The sequence below is a fragment of the Periplaneta americana genome, chromosome 2 (assembly GCF_040183065.1).
Source record: "Periplaneta americana isolate PAMFEO1 chromosome 2, P.americana_PAMFEO1_priV1, whole genome shotgun sequence".
In the NCBI taxonomy this organism is placed as follows: Eukaryota; Metazoa; Arthropoda; class Insecta; order Blattodea; family Blattidae; genus Periplaneta; species Periplaneta americana.
The window spans coordinates 136,352,023-136,378,336 of NC_091118.1; the positions used below are offsets into that span (position 1 = coordinate 136,352,023).

Sequence of the window (26,314 nt, forward strand, 5' to 3'; positions counted from 1 at the left end):
TTATAAATATATATATATATATATTTTTAATATAACTGATTGAAAGAAATTCTTGTCTTAGTTACGGATTAATGAAACATTTTCTTATGTTATTGCTGCTGCTACTGCTATTATTATTACTACTATTCCTGCTACTGCTGCTACTACTTTTTTGACTTCATACAGCAGTTTAACCTACAGATTGAATTAAAAAGTTGACATATTAATTATTTTATTAACCGTGGTTATGAATGTTCACATTCAGAGTTCCTATGAAAATGATGCAAGTCTGAACACAGTACCTATGTCTGACAGGCAGGGTTGTCAGTTATCCCAATTTAGGCGGGATTCTCCCAATTTCCTGGCTGAGTCCCGATTAAAGGGAGTCGGAATTGACAAAAATCCCGATTTTACAGATATTAGCCTTGAACATATTTATACAAATTAGTCTGTATTTCCTATTATTCGATATTTTTATTTATATATTGACTCAAATGGTAACATTGTAAACACAGAGATAACCTGCGAATATTTAGTAAGTCTATGAGGTAGCCCAGCTGATTTCCGTAAGGCAACTAAACTCGCAAAATAATAATACTTCTAGTTCTACCGCATTGTTGATTATTCCGTTCCGGTCCCTAGTCGCTGTTCTCGCAATTAGTAAACATTGTGTATTTCAAGTGCGTTGACTGGCAAGAAAGATGGCGTTTTGATATCGTACTTTACACTAATAAGAGAGACATACAATTGCTGCCTTTTATAGTTTAGTGAATTATGTTTAAACATGGATTCATAGTCAGTTAGTGAAACTGTTGCAGTACCGGTTCCAAAATTAATTTATTAGCAAATTGTTAAACTATAGGCTATTCGCAGTTAGTAAAAGAAAAAAATTATTGTAGTGTTCACTGTACTGTGTGTCCTTTGTATTTCAGTGTTTCTCACGCAGGCGAATAGGCCTATTGCATTAAAAAGCAAGTGAACACTGTGCAGAAAACTGCTATAAATCTTATGATAGGCTAAATTGTTGACAAGTCTAATGTCTTAGGTTAGCTTCTCATATCCCAACTTCCCTCGCAGAAAACCTAGCAACTCTGCTGACAGTAGAGACGCGGTATTAAAGGTATCACAAAGGAAGTATTGTTCCTTTAAACAAAAACATTTAGCTTTCGGATACGCAATACAACACGTATTCAAATAGCGGTTTCGAAATCCCGCGCGTTTTCTACCTAACAAATGGCGGCTTTCTGCTGCTTCAATTTGGGAACATATTTCTCACTTCTCCGCTACGGCGTGGCAGGGGCTCGCTCAGCCCCTGATAGAGCCAGGTCCCGTTTCATGGACGAGTGGCCTGATAAGTAGAGCTAGGATTTATATGTAATAAGAGTTAAGAATGACGCCGAGTATAGTTGAGTCGATGTGATTCTGATTAAGAAGGTTTTAAGTCTGGTTGACAAGACTCGAAATGCAAGAAAAGTCACAAGAATTAGACAATGCAGCTTTTAAACCCCCCGCTGTTTTGTAAGTGGTGGTTAAGAAGATGAAAGACATTTAGCGCTAACTAATGGAAGTACTGAATGACAAGAATGGCAAGTGTAAGGAGTGGGGGTCATGGCTTGCATGTTTATGAATTATACCGACTAAAAATATTAGCTTTTACTGCATACGAATCCTAGCTCTACTGATAAACCTCAGGAGTCCGGAGCCCCAAGCCCTTTCTATATCATCATCATCATCATCATCATCATCATCATCATCATCATCATCATCATCATCATCATCATCAGAAACCTGTAGGCCTACTATCTCCCAGACTTCATCCCAGCTAATGTTTAGTATTGCGGATGATAGATGAAATGAGGGGAAGGTGTAGACTGTTGGTGAAATGATAAAGGAAAACCGGAGTACTCCCAGAAAAAAACCCTCTGCAACGTCTGCTTTGTCCACCACAAATTCCATCACGACTTGAACGGGGCTCGAATCCGGGCCGCGCGCTAGCACTTGAGCTACAGAAGCAGCGATATTACTAGTCTAACAGCACATTAGTCTAGTATATACAGTTACGAAGCTTGAGTTGTGAGGGTGCTAGGAACAATAGACTGTGCCGGTACTATTTCGAATTGTCTGTAATGAGGCGATATTAGCGATCCTAGTGGTTAGCAACTATCTGTGGATGCGTATTTGCTATTTATTGAGCTTCGTGACTGTATATACTAGACTGTGATTATACGTTATTTGTAAACCATGGATGGGCATTTACTGGTTCGCGAACCGGAAGTGCTTCGAAACATCCCTCCAACGCCGAAGGATGGGGCTCTTCGTATCACTCGTTCTATACCGTACAAATCAAAACAATTGAGAGGGTCTAAAGAAAAGGGGTATAAGGGCACTTTAGTTACTTTTGAGATAATGTGATTGAAAATGTTTAAGCTTTTGTGTATTCCGTGAAGTTTTAATTTTAATTTTAATGTGTGGTCTGGTTAAAAATACATGCTTTTACCACTGTGAAATTTAATTAGGGCTACTATGATTTTATATGATCGTTCAAATTTTAAATGCTCGCTCCCGAAATCCTGCAAGAAATGATATTTCATATTTTGCCTTAGAGAGATAGAATTCTGAATTATTTTAGTGTAATTTGAAGTCGTTAACGCGGAGAACAATTAATGGATCTGAAAGAATCAGTTGGAAGAAAAAACGTACATAGAATCTGACAAAAAAGCAAAATGTCGATAAAATAGTCCTTACAAGTTACTGTTACATTTTATCTTCTGAGTTCGCTCAGGCTCTTGTAAGGCATGCACGACCATGTCTAAAATAATTAATTGGAGAGGAATTCATTGAAATTTCTGTAGCGAAATTAGTTGGAAAATTGTTTGGAATACTGCATGATTTTAAAAGAATTAAATAGTCCAGGCGTAGTTTTGTCGGACGTTCAGTCTTTTAGATCGATTCTGTTTAAAAAACTTGGGAAGTGGTTTGGTTCTAAATTTTGAGCTCGAATTAATATCAGTGCAAAAATAATACTTTTCTTAAATTAAAATTAAAACTTCACGGTATTTACGAAATCTTAAACATTTTCAATCACATTTTCTCAAAAGTAACTAAAGTGCACTTATACGTATTTACTTCTGACTCCTTCAATTATTATGATTTGCACGTTCCAGAATGACTGATACAAAGAGACTGGCACTATAAATCACAACCCCATCTCTCGGCGTTGGAGGGAAGTTTCGAAGAACTTCCGGTTCGCGAACCAGTAAATGCCCATCCATGTTGTAAACCAATATGTTGGAGTCTTAGTTTGTAATTTGTATTGACAGCAAGCTACTCGTGTACAGTATATAGGTCACTTTTTTTTTCACACTATTTACTTGTATATGAATTTTAAAGAAGAATTTCGAACTGATATTGTAGAAGGTTCCCTTGTAAGTCAGACATACGATCGATCAGAATTTAGAAACCATTGTCATTGTTTACAGGTCATAAATGTGAACCCGTATTCTGGAGAGCTGATACAGAGTGTACCCATCCCAGCGTCTCGAGTCACTTCTGCTATGTTCGGTGGTCCTCACTTGGACACATTGTACGTGACCACATCCCGGCTGGGTCTCTCCGATGAAGAGCAGCAACAGCAACCGTTGGCTGGCTCTGTATTCGCAATCACCGGTCTGGGAGTCTCTGCACTTGCACCAGCTAACAATGCCCTGCCCAATCTTGGCAAACATAAGTAGACTTTAGAAGCCAAAGTGTAGTGGAGTTTATGATATTTTTTTTATTGAAATGTGTGCCATGAGTGACTCAAAAGTCTCTAGAATGGAAAAGTATGATTAAGAACTCTGTAAACGGTATCATATAAGACAAATATGAACGTTGGTGAAGTCAAATTAAAGTAGAATGTTGTACGCAGACTCAATTTAGTTGTTACAAACTAATAGAAGTGATTGTTAATGCTGAGACACTGTATTATCACAAGTATGTTATATTTATTTACACTTAGTCTTAAATTGTAACCACAACGCAACACATAAAATAACTATTATGTATTAATATTAGTACTGATATTAATAAATTATTAGTATATTCAAATTTCACTAGCTTCTAGTAACTAGCTCAGAAATCTAGTAGGTCTACAATTTTTATTTCATGGAACTCCAGTACCGATAATGCCTGTCTCAGCTGCTAATATAACAGTTACAAAATCACTACCATTAGTAGTATTTGTCAGTATCGAAATTCGAAACGAAGTTGGCAAAAGAAAATTCAACCTGGAAACTACAAAATCACCGCAATCCATTCCTGGTCAACCGCTGTGGAGTAACGATTAGCATATCTTAACGCGAAATGAGCGGGCCTGAGTTCAAATCCTGACTAGGACAAGTTACCTAGTTGAGATTCTTTTCCTGGATTTTCCATCAATCCAGTAATCCAGATTAGCCTACCAACCTTTATATAGGATATTTTCGTTACATGGTGAAGGTTACTTAAATTTTAGAAGAACTCTATTTCTTCTATATTCCTCTACATGAATTTGGTATTTGTGCTGCATGCTTATTTCACGCATGTAGTAGGGCTACTTGGTACCTATATACGAATCACGTACTTGAAAATTGGTCCAAGGCAGAGGCGGGTAAAATATAAGAAGCAATTGATGCAATCTGCATGATAACAAAATGACAAGGTTGGAAAACAAGAAATACATTACTGATATGTACGGTTGGTTGAGGGGCTAGCCTGACTTCACGGTGATCACAGAGTTTGTTTTGTGTTGCAACACACATTTTGCCCGCCTCTGCTGTAAAGGCCCGCTGCGGTATACTTCTGCCCGTGCGTTTGGACGGAGAGGGCCCAGGTAAAATAAACGGTGATACGGCACGCCTGGATGTTGACGGGGCAGATAGATGCACCACAGTGTAGGACTTGTTTTATTAATTTTGTGGATGCATTACTATACTAATTTATTTCATACGCATTTTGCGTATTTATTATGATAATTATACAATAATATAATTTCATGGTAATCGATCAATTCGTTGATGAGTTATGTCATATTATTCTTGCATCTGCAAATAAAATTTACCATACAGTGAAAGGTTTTTGGGCATATCTGGGTAAACGCTGGGTAACTTTCAGTCTTGGACCCTGGTCTCATTTCGCTGGCATCATCTTCACTTCACTCAGACTCTAAATAAGCATCGCAGTTGATAAAGCGTTGTAAAATAAAGCAATTAAAACATCATTCCGTCCGACCTCCATTCCGTTATCATTCCATAGCATTCCCCGAACGCTGGCTATTGACGCACTGAGGGGGCTGGTCTAGGGACGAGTGAGGTTTCCTCGAAACCTGGATCCGCAACGAACCTTAGTGTAGTCAGCCGGTGCGGGTTGGGAAAGCGTCTAGCTCGAGTATAAGCGCAATAGATTTTCTACATAGGTTGGATAAAAAGTTATGGCAACACTGCTGTCACATGACGATAATGCGTTCGAGAGCTGCCAGCTGTGTGGACATGAACAAGAACTGTTAGATGAGTTAGTGCAGCCAGCGGCGACAGTACTCTGTCAATCTACTGCAATGTGTAGAACGTCGACTTTCATAGGGATAGTGCGAGCGCCCTAAGACCACCTTTCCAAAACTAGAGCAACGTTCCTGGATCAAAATTGAAGTGACACGAGATCGTAGTGCACAAGAATGTTTTCGGAGACTGCGTGAAGCATGTGCCGTTGCAGCGTTGCCATATCGCACAGTGGCACGATGGGTTAAAGCGTTACGGGAAGGCAGGGTTGCCGTTCAAGACAACCTCCGTACAGGACGACCCCGCGTTGAGGACAACACAGTTCAACTCCTTGCTTCCCTGTTGGATGCTGATCGCCGATGGAGTGCGCGTGAGTTAGCAGCGGAAGTCGGAGTATGTCACAAAACTGTGCTCCACATTCTGCAAGACATTCTAGGTTACCGCAAAATTACAGGGCGTTGGATACCCCATGAAATTTACGAGGTTTAACAATGGCACCGCTATGCAGTCGCACAGGCCTTGTTGGACCGGTACCAAAGGAAAGATGACGACTTTCTTGGACGAATCGTCGCTATGGACGAAACCTGGGCTCGCTCATACGAACCAACCAAATTTGAAACGTCAATAAAATGAATGGAAGCATCCAAGTTTTTCTCGTCCAAAGAAATTGCGCCCTACACAAAGTGCTGTGAAGGTGATGTTCAATGTGGCGTATGACATTGATGGGGTAATACTGCACCGCGCTGTACCTATAAGTTAGACGGCAAACGCGGACTACTGCAGATTCCTGTAGCAGCACCTTCGTAAAACCCTCAGGAGAAAACGACGACACTTGATGGTACAGAATTCCATAATTCTTCATGATAATGCAAGGAGTCACACCGCTGCTGCTGTCAAGGACGGAGGTTCTGGAACATCCACCGTATTCACCCGATGTGAGTCCATGCGATTACGATCTCTTCGTCAAAGTGAAAGAACCACTGCGAGGGACCCGGTACAATACCAAAGATGAACTTATCTGTGCTATAGGGCGGTCAATACGGTACATCAACAAAGATGGATGCGCTGATGGTGTACACCGCCTTCCAAACATTTGGAAAACGATTATAAATAAGGGGGGCGACTATATTGAAAGTACGTAAATGTTGTACCCCTGTGAATAAAGCCATGTCAGAAATATAGAACTGTTGTCATTACTTTTTATCCAACATCAGTAGATCAGTGGTTCTCAACGTTTGAGGACCGCAGTCCTGTAAATTATTTTTCCATAAGACAAGGACCCGGTACCAACATATTTACTCGTAAATACCTTTTCAATCTGTTTGAAGTTCATACAATAACTGACATATTAATAATTAATCTTAAGACTTAAATAGTATTGGTACACTATGAAAACGGTGTGAAGTATTAACAAATAATTTAATTAAATTGTCGATTACTTGAGTAATGAAATTTTGTAGTTTCCTGAACCCAACATAATTAATTAATTTATGAAAATTTTCATTGACATATCTCTTTCTGATCACCAAAAATTTATAAAATGTATAACATTGATCATCATATTATTAAAATGAGTTTAATTATACTGGTTTGAAAAAGAAATGGTACAGTGGGAAGAATGATTATACACTGTAATTCACCACAGAAGTCAGCTGAGCAGGGAAAGCAGCAGATGGATGTCAACATTTAGGCGAAAAACTAATTACTAAGTTTCGAATAAAGTAGCTGTATCAGGATAGGCATCCTTGATCCGTGCGGTTTGTTTAAAAACATTAACTAGTTGTCGAGTGTCCCCAGTATATTCAATTCCTGTCGACTGTACTGTTCCTTCACTGATGTTTTAGTTAGAGAGTCGGAAACGTTGTTCCCAGCAGCCTAGATCAAATGTATTTTCAAGACCGGTACTCATAGACTAAATAGAACCGTAGAGAACAGAGGAGAACTAGCAACATTGGTTTTTAAACAGAGATGAAGATCCCGAGATTATAAAGATTTTCCGAGACGCTGCAGTAACATTTGTTATTGATAGCAATAAGCGAAGTAAATATGAAACATAGATAGGAAGCGAATGTTTATAATAACCTTAGATTTTCTTGTCATGGAACGAAGTATAGGTATTACAGTATGTATTTATGCGACCACGTTAACAAAATATACGAACTAGTGACAGTAGTCAGAGGTGTGATTGACAATCGGACAGCTTATCTCTTGCACGTGCTAGGCGATAGTGTGCTTCAGTCTGTAGGCCTCTAGATATTTTCCTTCTAGTGTGTGGTTTTACGCGTGTTTACTGTTGTGAGTGCTTCAAAACAGAACATGATAACAATAAATTAGATCTACCATCCATAGCGATGGACATGAAATAATCAGAAATTTAATGAACTATTTCGATGACGAAATGGCAATTGTGCAATACAATGAAGTAACCCATTGCCCATGCTACAAATTGCGCAGCAGCTGCAACTGGTAAGTCAGAATTTAGAGTTTGTAAAGTAAGAAAAAGAGTCAAAATTAGCACATGGCGAATATCTGCAGTCTCCAGGAAAGAAACGTAAAGGCAGCATTAAGAAAATTGTGTCGATGAATTCGACTTATACGATTCGGTGAATTATTATGTCGTAAAAGACAGGTGGCAGCATTACAAAGCGTGCTAACAATTCTGAGCAAACATTTTTTTTTTCTTCAGAAATTATTGAAAACGATTGACTTCAGATTTAATAAATACTGTATACAGTAAGTATAAGCTATTATTCTTAACTAGCCGTACCCGTGCGCTCCGCTGCACCCGTTAGAAATAAATATAAAGTAATTACATAAAATAGGACATTTGAACCAGGGAACATTCGTGTTTGATAGAAGGATAAGTCGTTTAATATGTTAGGGTAAACATTGGTAATTTCGTGATAATTTCATGAAAAGTAATTTAAAATGCAAATGTGTAAATATATCCTTATTCCGACTCTTTCATCTAAAAGACAATAACTTGCTGTACAAATCTGGAGACATAAAAGATTGGATACGTTCTTGAATATGTGCCAAAAACCACTTTTACAAGTTAAGCTGAAAGGTTGGTTATTTCGTGATAACCTTGGTAATTTCGTGATATTGCATTGATAATTTCGTTCCGCGAAGGGATCCTTCAGTTTACCAAAGAGATGGTAATCGCACGGTGCCAGTTCAGGACTGTAAGGCGGATGTTTTAGTGTTGTCTATCCGAATTTTCTGATCTGGTCTGTGGTCTTGTGACTGACATATGGTTGTGCGTTGTAGTGCAATAGCAGAACATCCTGCTTCTCCCGATGTCATCGAACACGACTCAGTCTAACTTGAAGTTTCTTGAGACTTGCAACATACCGTCAGAATTAATGGTGGTTCCGTGTGGCATGATGTCCACAAGCAAGAGTCCTTCTGAATCGAAAAACACAGTAGCCATAACGTTTCCTGCCGAAGGTGTACTTTTGAATTTCTATTTCTTTGGTGAATTTGCATGATGCCACTCCATTGTCTGCCTCTGTCTCCGGTCCAAAATGGTGCAGACATGTTCCATCTTCTGTCACAATTCTTTCAAGTAAATCATCTAGCACTTATCATTGACACTTAGCATGATAACAAATCAAACAGAAGCTACACTGAACCCATTGCGTCTCCGTTTTCTTTTTTGTCATCACATCTTTTCTTCAGATTTCTAAAATTCCTATTGTAATACATTTTATACTATTTTAAAAATTGTAACACTTAATGCTCAACAAAATTTCGCCTCAAACAGCTAAGATTTCTATCAGTAAAGCTAAGCCTATATGGCGACTACAGATTCTCTAAAATTCCAAAAACATTTCCTAAAATTTCATGAAGATACTATAAATCTTTGTACCAAATATCATATGCTTACCTTTAGTAATAAGCCTGTAATGTAATTACAAACATCCACAAAATTTGTACGCCTGAGAAGTCGATGCAGACTTGCTCTCTCCAAACATAAAAGCTCACTGAAGCAACTACAATAGTCACACAAAGCTTAGCTGTGTGTTTCTGGAAACTGGACAACATATGCAATCCCTTGGCGGAAATTTGGATCTCGTAACACCATTGGTTAGTTCACAAAAGAGCAAAGAAAAAGTATCACGAAATAACCACTGCCACGAAATCACCAATGTTTGCCCTACTTAATTTAAATTGCATCCAAATAATTAAAATGCGATCATTTTGGTCCAGAGACACTCATTTGGCAAAAATGACAATTCCTTTAACATGTTTCTTAATTTTTATTACATGCAACCATAGCTTAATGAAGATTGATATCATCAATTAGGTTTAATGTGTATATTTTATTTTACTTGTTATAGGTTTCCATTGAATTATGGTAATAATTTTAACTCTTGTTTTCTACGTACGTATTCAGTAAATGGCGCTTGGCCCACTATGGTACTGAACCCTTCAAATAACTTAAATTATATAATATAATATTACATATTATATTATATTATATTATATTATGTTATATTGTATTATATTATATTATATTATATTATATTATATTATATCAGAAGTTACTGTAATAACATTATAGCATTATGTCCATCTAGAGAAACTACACTTTCCAGTGGTGAAATAATAATTAATTATACAAATCGGTTAATTTAGCTTCCGATATTACTTCATACAAACACAGAAACATTCTCTGTAGGCTATCTTTCATAGCTTTCGATTGTTGCTGTCCAAGGCCCCTTATAGACGAAGTCATTTGTTTTTTAATTCATTACACCGCCTTAGATGGCAGTCATTTTAATTTTAAAACTCATTTATCTCATTAAATATCAGTGCTATCAAAATTTTTCAAGGAATGAAACTTATCGCAAATTATTTTTAAAGAAACTTTTGTTATGTAACTTTTTTCACAAAAATCAATAATAAGCGAGATATTTCGATTTATTTAATTCAGGCCCCCTTATAACACCCCTTTTAAATAATGTATTTTCAATGTCATGTAGCCTAAAATCTAAGTTACAACGAACTTAATTTATATTCCAATTTTCATCGAAATCCGTTCAGCCATTATCGCGTGAAAAAGTAACAAACATACAGACAGACAGACAGACATACAAACAAAAATTTCAAAAAAGCGATTTTCGGTTTCAGGGTGGTTAATTATATATGTTAGGACCAATTATTTTTGGAAAATCGAAAATTACCAGAAAAATTTCGGCTACAGATTTATTATTAGTATAGATGAAAAGGGGTAACATGACAAAGAGGGCCCAGAATCAGAATAATAAAAAATAATGACAATTTGGAGGATATGAAAAACTCGCCATTTTTCTGAGAGTAACATTATATATGTGTGTGTATATTGTATGTATGTATGAATGTATGTATGTATGTATGTACAAGGTTTAATCAATATATTTACGAACTGCACTTATATTTATTGTACTGTTAAACATGCATGCGCGTGTCACTGAAGATCATTGCTCCCATGCCTATTGAGTCAATCTATCAAACGGCGACAGATTCTCTTTAGGAACTGAGCTTCTACACGTGATTTTGTGCAAACATGTCAAGGATCTTCTGCGATTTTTCCTGGAATCTCTCTGTATACTCCTTATGGCTAGTCTTCTTCTCTACCTTTCAAGTGATGCATTTAGTATACATTCCAGGCGTTTCCCTGGTTCCAGATAACTTCTCCGTTTCCTGTGTCCTGTTTGTTGCTTACAGTCAGGGCAGTCTGGAAATTTGATTGTCCCTTGTATGTATATATATATATATATATATGTATATATATGTACTTACGTATGTAATCTATGCATACATGTATGTATGTGTGTATGTATGTATGTATGTATGTATGTATGTATGTATGTATGTATGTATTTAATGCAGGAGCTCCTGAATTCATCATCAGCCACAAAAATAACAACGAATTGTTTTGGAATAAAATTATTTCAAAGCACTAATAAAACACAGTAAAATGAATTAAAAACTCAAATTGGCTGGTAATTGGAGGCAATCATTTTTTATCTATCTTCCCAATATCTATCCACAATGTTGTTCTTGTGAGGGCAGGACTGCTGCTAAGAGAAATGTTTTAATCCTAGCATACCGTACGGCAAAATAACTAGAAGTCATCTCATCATCAATATGATGTGTTAAATCGAAAAATGTTCACAAATATGATTTACTAGCCGTACCCATGCGCTCCGCTGCACTGTTAGAAATTAATATAAAATAATTACATAATTAAAATAGGACGTTTGATCCAGGGAACATTCGTGTTTGATAGAAGGATAAATCGTTTGATAAGTTACTTAATTTAAATCTATTTAAATAATTAAAATGCGGTCATTTTGGTCCAGAGAGCAATCATTTGGTGCAATGACAATTCCTTTAACATGTTTCTTAATTGTTATTAGATGCAACCATAGTTTAATGAAGATTGACATATCATTTAGTTTTAATGTGTATACTTTATATTACTTGCTATATGTTTCAGAAGTTACTGTAATAACATTGTAGAATTATGTCCATTTAGAGAAACTACACTTTCCAAAGGTGAAATAATAATTAAACAATTAATTGGCTTCCGATATTACTTCATACAAACACAGAAACATTCTCTTAGGCTATGTTTAATAGCTTTCGATTGTTATTGTCCAAGGCCCCTTATAGACAAAGTCATTTGTTTTTATTTCAGTACAGCGCCTTAGATGGCGTTGTTAATGTAATTTTAAAACTCATTTATCTCATTAAATATCAGTCCTATTAAAATTTTGTATAGAATAAAACTTCTCGTAAATTATTTTTAAAGAAACTTTTGTTATGTAATATTTTTCATGAAAATCAATAATAAGCGAGATATTTCGATTTATTTTATCAGGCCCCCTTATAACCCCCCTTTTAAATTAAGTATTTTGAATGCCATATAACCTAAAATCTAAGTTACAACGAACTTAATTTATATTCCAATTTTAATATAACTCGGTTCAGCCATTATCGCGTGAAAAGGTAACAAACATCCAGACAGACATACATACAAACAAAACTTTCAAAAAAACGATTTTCGGTTTCAGGATAGTTAATTATACATATTAACATCAATTATTTTTGGAAAATCGAAAATTACCAGAAAAATTTTGTCTACAGATTTATTATTAGTATAGATTAACAAGGTAATAAAACCGTTCCTGTATGGACACATTCTCTTACATGTAGGATACATTTTTGCCGCATATGTATGATTTTTACGCCATGGAAACCTGCAGATTATTTAATCGAGGGATCGTGATGTTACATGGACTCGTTGCAATAGAAAACGCTAGACCTATGGCCTATGCTGTAGTCATAGTATGAAATACACATTTTATTTATTGAAAGAAATCATTGAATTCTTATTTCCATTTTATATTTATATCTGTAACGATATACTCGTAGGTATACAGAAATGGTTGTATTGGGGTAAACTAGAATATATGTTGCACAGTCAAATTCGGTGCAACGAAATTCTGAGCAGAGTGAACAGATAAAACGTAACAGCAAAACACTTAAGTCTTGTAATGTAATAATACATGTGATGTGTAGTTGCAATGGTGGAATATTTCTTAGCTACATCTGACTTGTGGTATTTGTCTATTTCTTGTACAGCAGCATTTCTTAAACTTTTTTCAAGTTGGTACCACATTTACAAATTAAAATGTTTTGCGGGCCATCTTACTCTTGCCCTGTTCGGAAACAATTTATATATATATATATATATATATATATATATAGTGTACGACTTTAACAGTGCATTAATTACAATTTCCTTAAGTTATATCGTCATCATATTCCAGGCACAAAATTAGACCATTGTTGGTCTGTTTCGATTCCAGCTATACAGGATCCAATAGACGTTTCTGTGGACGTCCAGGTCGTCGTCGTCCTTGAGGGTGGTATTTAGCATTTCTTGGGGTGTCCGCCAGCTTCCATACGAGAAATGTGTTCAAACCATCTGTTCCTGTATTCTGTAATTGTTTTTTCTAATGGTTGCACGTTGAGTTCCTGCAGTATATCCTCGTTCCTTTTGTGGTCCAGAAGTGTGTATCCTGGAGTTCGTCGCACATATTTCATTTCAGCTGCTCTTAATCTGCTGATATCTCTTTGTTTCAGAACCCAAATTTCGCTTCCATAGAGGAGAGTTGGTAGTGCAAGGGTTTTATATAGCTTTATTCTGGAATGTTTCTGTACTAATCTTGGTTTTAGGGTATGGTTTAGCAGTCCTAATATTTGTAAAAATTTGTTAATTTTTCTGCTTACATCATTCTCTCCTTCGTATGATATATTACATCCTAAGTATGAAAAGGAATTTATCTGTTCTAAAGTCACTTTTTTCAACAATTTTGCTTCGGATTGGGTTTGTACCTTCAAATGCCATTATTTTGGCTTTTTCTGATGAAATCTTCATGCCATGTTCTTCTATGATTTTATTTAGTTTAAATATACCCATCTGTAAATTGTGTTCGGAGTTTGCAACTAATATAGTACTTGGTCGTCCCGAAAAGAACTGTGTTTAGTCTTATGGAACTTGAAATTTGAATTCCTAATTTGTGCTCCTCACACCAAAGGCGTATTATTTCATCCATGTATATATTGAAGAGACTTGGTGACAATGGGCAACCTTGTCGTACTCTTTGATTTATGGATCTATAGTTAGAAGTAAAATTATTAAATGTTATATTTATTTTATTGTTATTGTAAATATTGCAAATTTATATATATATATATATATATATATATATATATATATATTTATATTAAAAGATTGATATGAGTTTCTTTACAATAATTGAAGTCTATCAATTTATTTTTAAAATAGAATTTGCATCATCCCTACTTTAACTGAAAAAATTATATGAGCGTAATTGGTTAATGAGTTGGTTGAGCCTGCCGACCCTTGCACAGTTATTTAATGTTTGAATGTATGCTAGTGAGTGTAAATCTCTACATCAAGTCGATTTCTGCACTTCGTTTTTATTTGTTAGTGATAAAAACCCTTTCTCACGTAGGCCTAGATACGTAGAAGCAAACAATTATAATTTTTGAGGTACCTTGGATAGTTCACTGTACTCTCTGGCGATGACATCCAAAAATTAACCATGCCTTCCACTTCGAATTTTATTATTATTATTATTATTATTATTATTATTATTATTATTATTATTATTATTGTTATTATTATCATCATCATCATCATCATTATTATTATTATTATTATTATTATTATTATTATTATTATTATTATTATTACTATTATTAAAGTCTGACTCATATGAGTTTGCATAACACAGAATAGCATAAAAGAGACATACATTAAAATACTGAGAATATCACGATTATAATAAATGCAATGTAATGAAGGAAGTAATTTCATATATACGATTCTTGTTTAGTAATACTGCACAATCTATTGTTTTAATAAAGTTATAAAATGGCTAGGTGCATTTTTCCAGTGGCCAAAAACAAAAAATGATCTTAAGCGATTGTTAAATGTTTTTAATATTATAGATACTGAAGGAACTACACAACAAATTATATATTATTCATATAAATATTCATATACTCCTATAAAGTGTAATTCAGAATGTTAAGGAACATAATTACTTTAAGGCGATTGTTTCATAGCTTTCATAACAGTCAAATAGTGACCATCAAACCTTTATATCTGCAAGGTAAATTTTTAAGTTACGGTATGTTAATAGTTTAATAGTTTCCATTTCAGTCATTAGGTAATTACAAAAATTGCAGCAGACATTATCCTGTACAAATAAAACACTATATTACATTAAGAATAATTAGAAATGATAAGGTGTAGTAAAATCAGTAAAATTAAGAGAAATAATATACGGTATATGGTCTAATACAGTGGTCGTCAGCTCTCGTTGAAATGGGTAGAGTGCATGGAGGGTAAGGAAATATGCTCCGTCGTGCACAAGGGATAGGGAGACAGCATACACGCCAGCAGCCACGAATTCACGCTAGGGCAGTGTCTTGTCCGCGGGTAAAAGACGCTAGCCCGAGAGTGCAGTGTTCTGATGACCGCTGGTCTAATATTTTGTTTCTTTAGAGTTAGAGAAGACATTGTATTAAAGTGATAAATAATTTGTGTAGGCTATTTACTAACTCCGAATAATATTTTATATAATTATTACTGTCAACACTTTTAATGAAATTGAATACGAAAATCATTAATTTTGCAATACAAACAACATTTGGTTCGTATTAAAAATATTTAAGTTTCGAAAAATACTTATAAAAGAATGAATTCCGAATGAATGAGTATTTTATCTCACGACGCTTTCAACTACAGAGCGAGGAATGGCCGATGAGCCCTCACCAGCAGTTGGGTTCTCTCACATGCCGAATGTTTACACCAAGACCCTTCCACGTTTTTTCCCTTCAGAAGAAAGTCATGTTAAGGATTTCATCCCCTTCGGCTAGTTTTGAACCCGCGAACTTCGAATCAAATGCCCAGCATAGTAACCGCAAGACACCGAGGACAACTTTATTGTTTGTTACTCACGAGATGAAGAGCGGGAGGTGAGGCAGCAGAGGGAAAAATGTTAGTGACATGAATGCTTATATTGTGTGACGCAGTAGCGATACTATTCATTAAAAATATATAGACTCCATCAGTTTCTGGTCATTGCTCTTGTGCTTAGGAAGCGCGAAGTTAAGCTATTAATTACAGTTCGTACTAGATTAACAAATTATTAATAGTTACTTTATTAAAATAATAAGCAGCATTTAATTTCCATAGGCATACTATTTTACTAATGTTTTCGGCATGAGTAATACTCTGGCTACTTGGATACTTATCTAAGCAATGTACTGTATGAAATAATTAGACTTCGAAGTTGAGACATTTACTCTGAAGTTAAGTACACCAGGATAATACAGTGTTTTATCAAGTAGCTGGCAAGGTAGTCCTCTTCCCTCATATACAGATCATATTAGTTACATAGGGCTTTTGCAATACAGGCCGAGCAAGGGAAAAAATTAAACGTTCTCCTGAAGGACAGACGTAAATATTATGTTGGGCAGAATATTGTAGGCCTATATTATATTATCGTCTCTCGGGTCTAGAAACGTAATATTTTTCTTAGGCCAATAACAGTTACAAAGAGCAATACTGTTTACAAAGGCACTTTCTAACAATTTAATAATAATAATAATAGTTGTAGTGGTAGTGATAGTAGTGGTAGTAACAATAATAATAGCAATACTGTATTATTAGAATGTCAGAACGCACACCATTTGTAATTGCACATAAATTACAAAATAAGGAAACGAAGCGATATAATCACAGTAATTATAAAATGCAGGTCACAGAAATAGACTTTTCTAGAAATCTTATTATACTATCAAAGAAGCAACATTTAGAAAATAATACTCTACCTATGTAAATCTAATACCCTTAGCCTACGGGTAAACAGGTGTTCGTGGGGATAACTGAGTATAGAGTACGAAGGAACGAAGATAATATTATACTTAAAATGAAAATAAATCAAGTATTGTATTCAATAGTAATTTAATATTAGTAAGAAATAAGAAAGAAAGTTTTGTAGGATAACTTGATAACAAAATAAAGTAAGCTGAGAATCAAATAAGTTAAAATGAAGTACCTACCGGTACCATAAATTCACAAGATACTTATTTAAAATATAGAGTATGTTAAATAATATAATAAATTAATGCTAATTTAATTTACGTATTCTAAATATCTCCTATTTTAATTCTGATTTATGTTATAATTTTTTAATATAAATACCGGTACTTCAAAATCAAGTCATAAATATTTAGTCCAAAATTAAGGCTGTATTTTTTGCCAGCAGTTGTTACGCATTTTGCCTTTTTAAATAAAATACTACGTATATTTATTTCTACTCGACAGGTTTTTTCCTTGTGGAAGAAATTTAATAATTTATATTTTAAAATTTGTCCCAATTGAATTGTTTTCGACATCGCAATGACTTCACGCTGTCCTTACTGTCCAGCTTCAGTGCCAGTGTCGGCCTGATTGGTATAGTGGTGGCCTTCTATGCCCGAGGTTGCGGGTTCGATCCCGGGCCAGGTCGATGGCACTTAAGTGTGCTTAAATGCGACAGGCTCATGTCAGTAGATTTATTGGCATGTAAAACAACTCCTGCGGGACAAAATTCCGGCACACCGGCGACTCTGATATAACATCTGCAGTTGCGAGCGTCGTTAATAAAAAAAAAAACAACATTTTCAGTGCCACCAGTACGTAGGCTACGAAATTTCCAACCAATCGTAGACAGCGCAGTGGATAGATCCGATAGATAGAAAAAGTACACAAGCCTAGTCTGTTCCCCCTCCCCCCCACTTCCGCCCAATACTCCGCTATCAGTTAACACGTATCTCCCCGACTGGGACCTGAACTTCGAAGTCTAGTAATAATCAGCTGATTTCTTCCACTCGCCTTCTGCTGAGTATTCTGCAATACTGATGGATTTTAATTTGATTTTAACGTACAGTAATTAAATATACACTATGAACATGCTAAAAGTGAATATTTCATGTTATAAATTACTTGCATTAAAAGCTCTTTGCTGCTGATTTAACGAAAGAATTTGCTCTATACATTTTCCCCCAAATACCGCTACAAATAACTCGGAAATAACCTTCGAAATTACCAAAGTAACCAACTTTGATGTATCTAATTTTTAACGTTGAATAAAGTTTATTATTCGAAGGTCACTAGGATTAAACGGGCAGATATTATGTGTAACATGCCAGGCGGGCATGGCTCTGGAGTAAAGTTAATACTCAGAATACAGAACACAAACTATGGAAGTCACTCAACGCTCGTGTCTCCCAACAACAATGTAGTACGGTTTAAGAAAACGAAGAATAACGAAGAATGGTAATAAATTATTAACATTCTCTATGTTTTCAGTTTTGACGTACGGTAATTATAAGTGATAAACACCGTGAAGTAGGGACTCATATCCCTGATTGGAAGTGAAAGTGTATCATTTGCATCACGGAGGGAGAGAAGGATCTCGGTGGGGAAATCATGTCACCAAGAAACGAATTTACTACACTAGTTTAGCACACTTTCCAACTTCAAATTACTTTATTTTATCAATTAAAATAAAACTCACCTTAACACCATTATAGTTCCACGCGTCCTTTTTGACACTGATTAGTAAACAAGGTGTATACACAAAGGATTTTTTAAATAACTACTGTAACAAAATTATTTATGTTCCTTACAGCAACGAGGATTAAATTTTCTTGTAAAAGGTTCAAAATTTGCATTTTCATTACCACAAGCTTTCTCCGAACAAAGCACCGATGGTAGGTATTGGTCTTCCAACGTACAACACAACACATTTGATAATTTATCATCTTTCTATGGAGAAAAGGTGTGTGGAGTAAGGAAAACACTAAATCATTGGTTGGATTAATTATAATTCACAAAATAACTATAATCTTATGAATAACTGCACAGATCACGCAATAGTAACAAATAATCACTGAAATACCAACACCTAACATTAAAGAGAATGCTAGAACAACTGTTAAGCTCGCGCCAAAAATTGAAATAGCATGCATGCCAACACATCTCACTTCAAACAAGGAGAACACCACCCGTTGCTTACGACACCACCTGACCAAAAAAAAAAAAAAAAAAAAAAGGCAAGCACCTGAGTCAGTAACTATAGCCATTGAGTATGGTTGGGTTGTCATAGCAACCAACTTTCCTCATTCCCCTTTGGCTGAATATAGCAGCGAGCACAGCTAGTTGGGACATCGCTTTTGCATGCGCTAGGTCTTTCCCTATGAAAACGCATCATAGCCTGAGGGTGGCGGTAAATGTATGTTTCTTAAGCGGCCTCGCTCAAGCGCAAGAACATTTATGTTTTCGATGTGTTAATTAATGGACATAGTACAAAATTACAAATTATAATTTATTATAAACGATTTAATAAATGCATTAACTCTGAAATAAAAATATACACATTAAATAAATTATTCAATGATTCAAATGCATCAATGGAGAACTACTACTGAAGCTAGGTGCTTCATGGTGTCCCTCTCGTAGCCATTATTTACAAATCTAACCTAAGTCTGACTTTACTAGACGATTTATTCCCATTCATTGTTTCTTTTTCAGAGGATTCCTCGATTTTTATTAGAGTCAATACTAATGGGCCAATTGGCTTTATCTTCTAAATTACTGAGGCCACTCATTCTGCCTGTGGCTTACCCATGGTTTCCCTAAGGTTTTAAGACATTTCGATATGAGTCCTGAAAGAAATGGGCCACGATTCTATTATCCAATAGTAGGCCTAAACATTTCGGATTTCCAAATTTTGGCATTCACTTATCTTCAGCTCGCAATGGAACCTTGACATTAGTAGTGCTTCTTAAATCTTCGGCAGATGTTTGGGACTTGACTCTGGCAGTGGTACTGTTCTCCTTCAGCTCGATGAATGGATGTAAACTGTTGTGATGTACAGTGAAAGTAACTGTCTCTGCTATTGAGGGTACTCGAGAGTGACTGGCTTAATTGACCGACCATTTGATGGTTCTTGTGGCTTTCTCCCTGAAAAATGTACTTAAATCCCTTAAGTGTGACACAGGGTTGCCAGACGTCCTTGATTTCCCAGGATTGTTCTGGAATTTAATGGTGTGTCCTGTGTTCTGGATTGAGTTATATTTGTCCCGGAATGACAAAATTCATTTTTTTAAGACTGTCCAACCTATGTTCAACATCATTATCAACACTGCGTGGTACCTCCTATCGGGTTGTATTGAAATAAAAATGATAGTGCTATAATATGTATCTGTATTCTCTTTGGAAGTTGATATATTATTAACAGGATTTAAATACTGTATCATGCATTTTTTCTATATAGATCAGGCTAGAATATGACATTGTTTTTCTAGACTTTGCCAATAATTCAAAGGCAATTTCCTGATCTAGCAAAAAATGTAACAAACTTAAAAGTTTAGGTCCTATATAAATAGTTGAAATGCATAAAACGAATAAAATCAGTTGTACTGCAAATTGAATTACCAGTAATTCAAATGTGTAGTCACATTAAGGTATGCAGTATCATTACCTGTCCGAGATTCCTGATGAGAGAATCTGGCAACCCTGATGGGACAATGTGAATGAGTTGAGACAAGTGGCCTTTAGGCAAGTAGCTCATATAATGGTTGCATTCCAAGAGCCCTTGCCAGAACGCAATATCGTGTACCTTTTAATTTACACTTCCTTCTATATCCTTCATTGGTTAAGTTTCCACATGGTCTATCTAATTTGCTAATACTACATCTGCTAGGCCTCCAATGGTGAATAAGAATACAAATTCTAGTGATCATAAGCAAGGGGCTTTATAAGATAATTGGGATCCATACACAATCATTATCTAATTATTGGATAGGGTGTATCTGGATTACTAAAATTCAGGATTTCACAATTAAACATCAGAAACCATATTTGGGAATTTTTTGACGTAGCTAAATAATATCTATATCGGAAGATCATTATGCCTGAAAAGTAATTTTAATTAATGTTGTATTTACGTCGAACTCTTCAGAACCACGGTTCCACTGTCAATTTTTTTGCCCATAAATTGGTAATAAAATCACCTTGAAGCAAGACTGAATGTGATGTCATAATACATATCGTTCCAGCAAGTGATAAGATGGCTACCTGAAGCAAAGAAAAGATGCGAGAATACATGCAAGACTATCAGAAAAAAAAGTGGGCAGAAAATGCCATTGCATCCATAACTAATCCAAAACCTAAATGTCACGGTCGTGCATTCCTTCCCCATTTCAGAAGATATCAGCAAGTAGAAAGTAATAGTAGTAGTAGTAGTAGTAGTAGTTTTATTTTGCCTGGTAGAGTTAAGGCCCTAATGCCTTCTCTTCCACTCAACCAGGTTTAAATAATATACATGAAATGAAATACATAAATAGAATACAAAACAATGCAAAAGAATATATAGCATACAGATACAAACAATTAAGTAAAATATCAGGATAATGACAAAATAGAAGAAAAGAAAGAGAGTGGAAAAAAACAAACATGGTCATGTAAAACAAATTATTTAGAAACTTCCGCAAGAGTCTAGTTCTGTTCAATAAAAACATTTCTCAGTAGAGTGTACTTAAAAGATTTTAGACTCCGACTACTCCTGATATCCTGTGACAAGGAATTCCAGGAATGAGCTGTGTATATTGTGAAGGAAGCAAAGTAGAGAGAGATGTTTGATGATATGTTATTGATAGAACAAGTTATGCTGTGAAAGTGTATCACAGTTATGGTGAGATGCTGAAAGTGTGAAGCAAAGAACATTTGGCAAGTGATTTTTGTTTCACATGTTAGTAAATCTAGTCTTCATCACAAGATCTTAAAAAGCAGTATAGAAGTCTAACCAATTACAGAATTAGGCATTAGTTCCTTGAATACAAAGATGACCTGTACGTGTTCCAAAGCCTTCTCGAGGAGAAGTTAGTGTTCTCACTCCCACATCTCAGTGCTTTCATTCACACTTGCACGTTTTCCTTATAGGGATGTCTTCCTAAATGGTACGTACTATACTTTTAGTAGCTTTGTGCAACCCAGAAACAAAATTTGGGTCACCTGAATTTTTCAAGTTTCAGTTATAACATAATGCACATGCTCAGTGCTTTTGTTTCTGGACCTGTACAATTAAGTTATTGCAATGTAAGTTGTTTAAATTAAACTTCATTTTCTTTCATGAAAACCAAATTAATGACATAAACTAATATGTTAATTTTACTCTTAAGTTCTAAGACTTCGTTTAACGAAAAAATTGTTTCTATTAATATTGAAACAAATTCAACATCAGTGAAAATGTGAGTGCATGCATGTCAAATTCAGATTGAAAAGTGTGATACCAAACTAAGTAGCCTTAAAGAACAGTTTTTGTTTTTAAACATTTTCTAATTTAAATTCTACTTTATGCTCATAATCTGAAATGATTTATAATTACATTCTTTGCATATAAGTAGAATAGAATTGAGGACATTCATACTAGAAATGTGAATGTTACAGCTTTGGAGAATGAATTTACACGTCATTATGCTTCTGAAAAGGATAATAAAGAATTTTGGAAGAAATACAGATCAACCAAGAAAGATTATAAAGACAGATTTTGTTCAAAGCAAACTCAGCACAAAGAGCAAAGAAATCAGAAAACTGCCGATATTGATTGTGGTCCCAAGAAAAGGGTCGAAGCAGGACAAATGTTTTCTTCAGAGAAATTGATGGACCAGTGTCCAGAACCAAAGCACAAATGTCCTCCCACTCACATTTCACCGAACATTGTTCTACTAGCTGGCATTACTTTTTTAACAGTCAGCATTATTGGAGTAAGTATAGCTTTTTACTTAGTGACAGACCTAAAATTAATATAATTCTGAGAAAAAGAGAGACAATAAAAAAAACTGTATCCCAACCTTAAATGTTGTATCTTCAAGGTAAAATAACAGAACATCTTAATTTCAATAGGAAGACACTGAATGATAATGATATTACTTCCAGAAAAGTATGACACAATTCTGCTTTCTCAATAAACTGGGGCTTTAAAAGACATATACCTGTGGGAGCATTTTTTTTTTTGTAGAAACAGAAAAAATATACAAGAAAAATACAAGAGTTGGATAAAAAGTTATGGAAACACTGCTGTCACATGACGGTGGCTTGTTCAAGAGCTGCCAGCTTTGTGGACATGAACAAGGACTGTTAGATAAGTTAGTGCAGCCAGTGGCAACAATACTTTGTCAATCTACTGCTGTGTGTAGAACGTTGACTTTCATAGGGATAGTGCGAGTGCCCTAAGACCATGTTTACAAAACTAGAGCAACATTTCTGAATCAAAATTGAAATGGCACGAGGTCGTAGTGCACAAGAATGTTTTCAGGGACTGTGTGAAGCATGTGGCGATGCAGTGTTGCCATATCACACAGTGGCACGATGGGTTAAAGCATTCCAGGAAGGCAGGGATGCTGTTCAGGACAACCCCATGTGGAGAACAACACAGTTTAACTCTTTGCTTCCCTGTTGGATGCCGATCGCCAATGGACTGCACATGAGTTAGCAGCGGAAGCCGGAGTATCTCATAAAACTGTGCTCCACATTCTGCACGACATTCTGGGTTACCGCAAAATTGCAGCATGTTGGATACCCCATGAAATTTCCGAGCTGCAACAATGGCACTGCTATGCAGTCGCACAGACCTTGGACTGGTACCAAAGGGAAGGTGACGACTTTCTGGGACGAATCGTCGCTATGGACAAAACCTGGGCTCACTCATACAAACCAAACTTGAAACGCCAATCAAATGAATGGAAGCATCCCGATTCTCCTCGTCCAAAGAAAGTGCGCCCTACACAAAGTGCTGTGAAGGAGATGTTCATTGTGGCGTATGACAATGATGGGGTAATACTGCACCACACTGTACCTCCAAGGCAGATGGTAAATGCGGACTACTACTGCAGGTTCCTGCAGCAATACATTCATCCAGCGCTCAGGAGAAAATGACGATACCTGGTGGTACACAACCCCATCATTCTTCATGACAATGCAAGGAGTCACACTGGTGCGGCTGTCATGGACCTCTTGCACTGCTGGCAATGGCAGATTCTGGAACATCCACCGTACTCACCCGATATGCGTCCATGCGATTACGATCTCTTCGTCAAAGTGAAAGAACCACTGTGAGGGACCTGGTACAATACCAGAGATGAACTTATCCATGCAATAGGGCAGTCAATACGAAATATCAACAAAGATGGACGTGCTGATGGTATACGACGCCTTCGAAACATTTGGCAAAAGGGTGATAAATAAGAGGGCTACTATATTGAAGGTACGTAAATGTTGTACCCCTGTGAATAAAGCAATGTCAGAAATATCTAACTTGCCATTACTTTTTATCCAACCTTTTGTATTATATGCACAATGAAGTGTATGTAAAAACGTTAAAGGCATAGTTTAAAAAAAATATATATGCATATGAATCTGGCCTCTAGTAGTCAAAATCAGTCATATTAAATTAAAGAAAATTCACAATAAACACAAATAGATAAAATTTATGTACGAAAACGATGAGGATTCTTCCTCCCTTTCCAATTTCTATTATTCCATTACAACCAGAAAGAAGTGTATATATTGTACCCTTAAAATAAAACTGTCGTAACTATCAAAAGTTAGTTTTGAGTAAATGCAAGATAACATTTCAGCGTCATATGAAAACTCAGGATTACCAAGTATCAGTATGAGCCCTGCAGACTTCGCACTTGAACTTAGAGATACGACAGTTATACTGTTTGACAGAGGATTAAATAAAGATTACAAAACTGCCTGTAACTCATAATTCAATTTTTGGGAGTTACCACAGTATTATTATAGAGGTATGCGCGCACGCACGCGCACACACACACATCGAAAAAACTACAAAACTTATAAACATAAAACTTTATTTTCTAGCTGGATGTTTTTGGTTTCCGTGAACTTGTATATCGACCTAACAATAAATTGAAATGAGTTACAAACCTCATCTGTCCGAGCACTCCTTCAAAATCGATATATGTTACATCTGAATTTCTGATTTTTGCAATGCAACTCTTAAAAATCATATCAAGATGAATCCAGATAACGTAACATATTTGCAAGTGTTATCATTGTTCACTAATCCCAAGTTTTGGTGAATTAAAGTGAATAAAAATGTGATAGTGATGATCAAATTTTTTCTTGGCATTTTTCGTATCAAGTGTGTTAGTGCTGGTAAATATCTTACATTTGATACGTTCTAACAATGTGTCAAGTTTAATTGCTCTAATGTTGTGGAATTCAATGGTATTTCCATACTTTTGTAATTCACTTGTTTTTTGTATCAATTATTAATGAATTCATAATATTTTATTACTAGATTAAAGATACCCAATATTCAAAATCAAATCATGAACTTAACAGTATTAAATGTATGACAACATTGTTCTCTAAGAATTTACTCTAAACTGCTACATCAATGTGTTTGTATTTCTTCTAAGCAAAATGAAATAAAGTATAAAGATAGATACATTTGAATAATTATATACTGCATCTATTCCTGTATTATCTGTAACACTTCTTATATTTGTTATTCTCAGTAACCTAGTGATTATCATTTTAATTTCCCAGCAGCATTGCATACAATTTTTGTGTAAAATTTATTCTGTAACTCCAAGTTACATTACTCGAATTTTTTGATATCTCGAAAGACAGTTTATTCCCCAACTGTAAAACATTTATCTTTAAATTGAAGTTCGGGTGAAAATGTTCAACATTGTACAATAAAACGAAAAAGATTAAGTACCATTACTTTAGAGAGCATTGTAAGTGGACCCTACTGCTTTCCTTTCAACAAAAACGTCCTCAAGAAGTGAACAATATCATTGCTCCTATACTGAGTGTACTGTAAGCTGGGGACAGAACTTAACGCCTCACATCTCCTTGATTTGTGCATTTTGTTTAGAAGCATTAACTAGTTGTCGCGTGTTCCCCACCCGACAGTAGTGACGATGTATATTCAGTTCCTATCGGCTGTACTGTCCTTTCTAGGAGGTAGGGAGGTAAGAAAAGCCGAGGTTCAAAGATTGAGAAAGCTTTTTACTCTACTGTCGAAGCAAACTATAGAATATCACGGAGAAAAGAGCTGCCCTGAACATTTAATCCATTAAATACAAAGTTTTCATAAACATAGAGCTATTGACACAGGCAGAAATATTAATACAAAGTCAATATCATA

The 26,314-nt window shown here is 35.5% G+C and overlaps 1 protein-coding gene and 1 long non-coding RNA gene across 2 annotated transcripts in view; both read left to right on the forward strand.

Moving 5' to 3' along the window:
* The window catches only part of LOC138694601 (regucalcin-like), a 47,260-nt gene extending 43,195 nt beyond the window's left edge, over window positions 1-4,065 (forward strand). The window contains exon 6 of the mRNA XM_069818500.1: window positions 3,459-4,065. Within this exon, the coding sequence (XP_069674601.1) occupies window positions 3,459-3,710 (252 nt within the window). The 3' untranslated portion in view covers window positions 3,711-4,065. The remainder of the gene's footprint in view (window positions 1-3,458) is intronic.
* Window positions 4,066-14,776: 10,711 nt separating this feature from the next.
* Window positions 14,777-25,532, forward strand: LOC138695299 (uncharacterized). Its single transcript, XR_011331121.1, has 3 exons — window positions 14,777-15,187; window positions 22,579-22,895; window positions 25,015-25,532. It is a non-coding gene; the product is annotated as an uncharacterized lncRNA (long non-coding RNA).
* The last annotated feature ends 782 nt before the right edge of the window (window positions 25,533-26,314 follow it).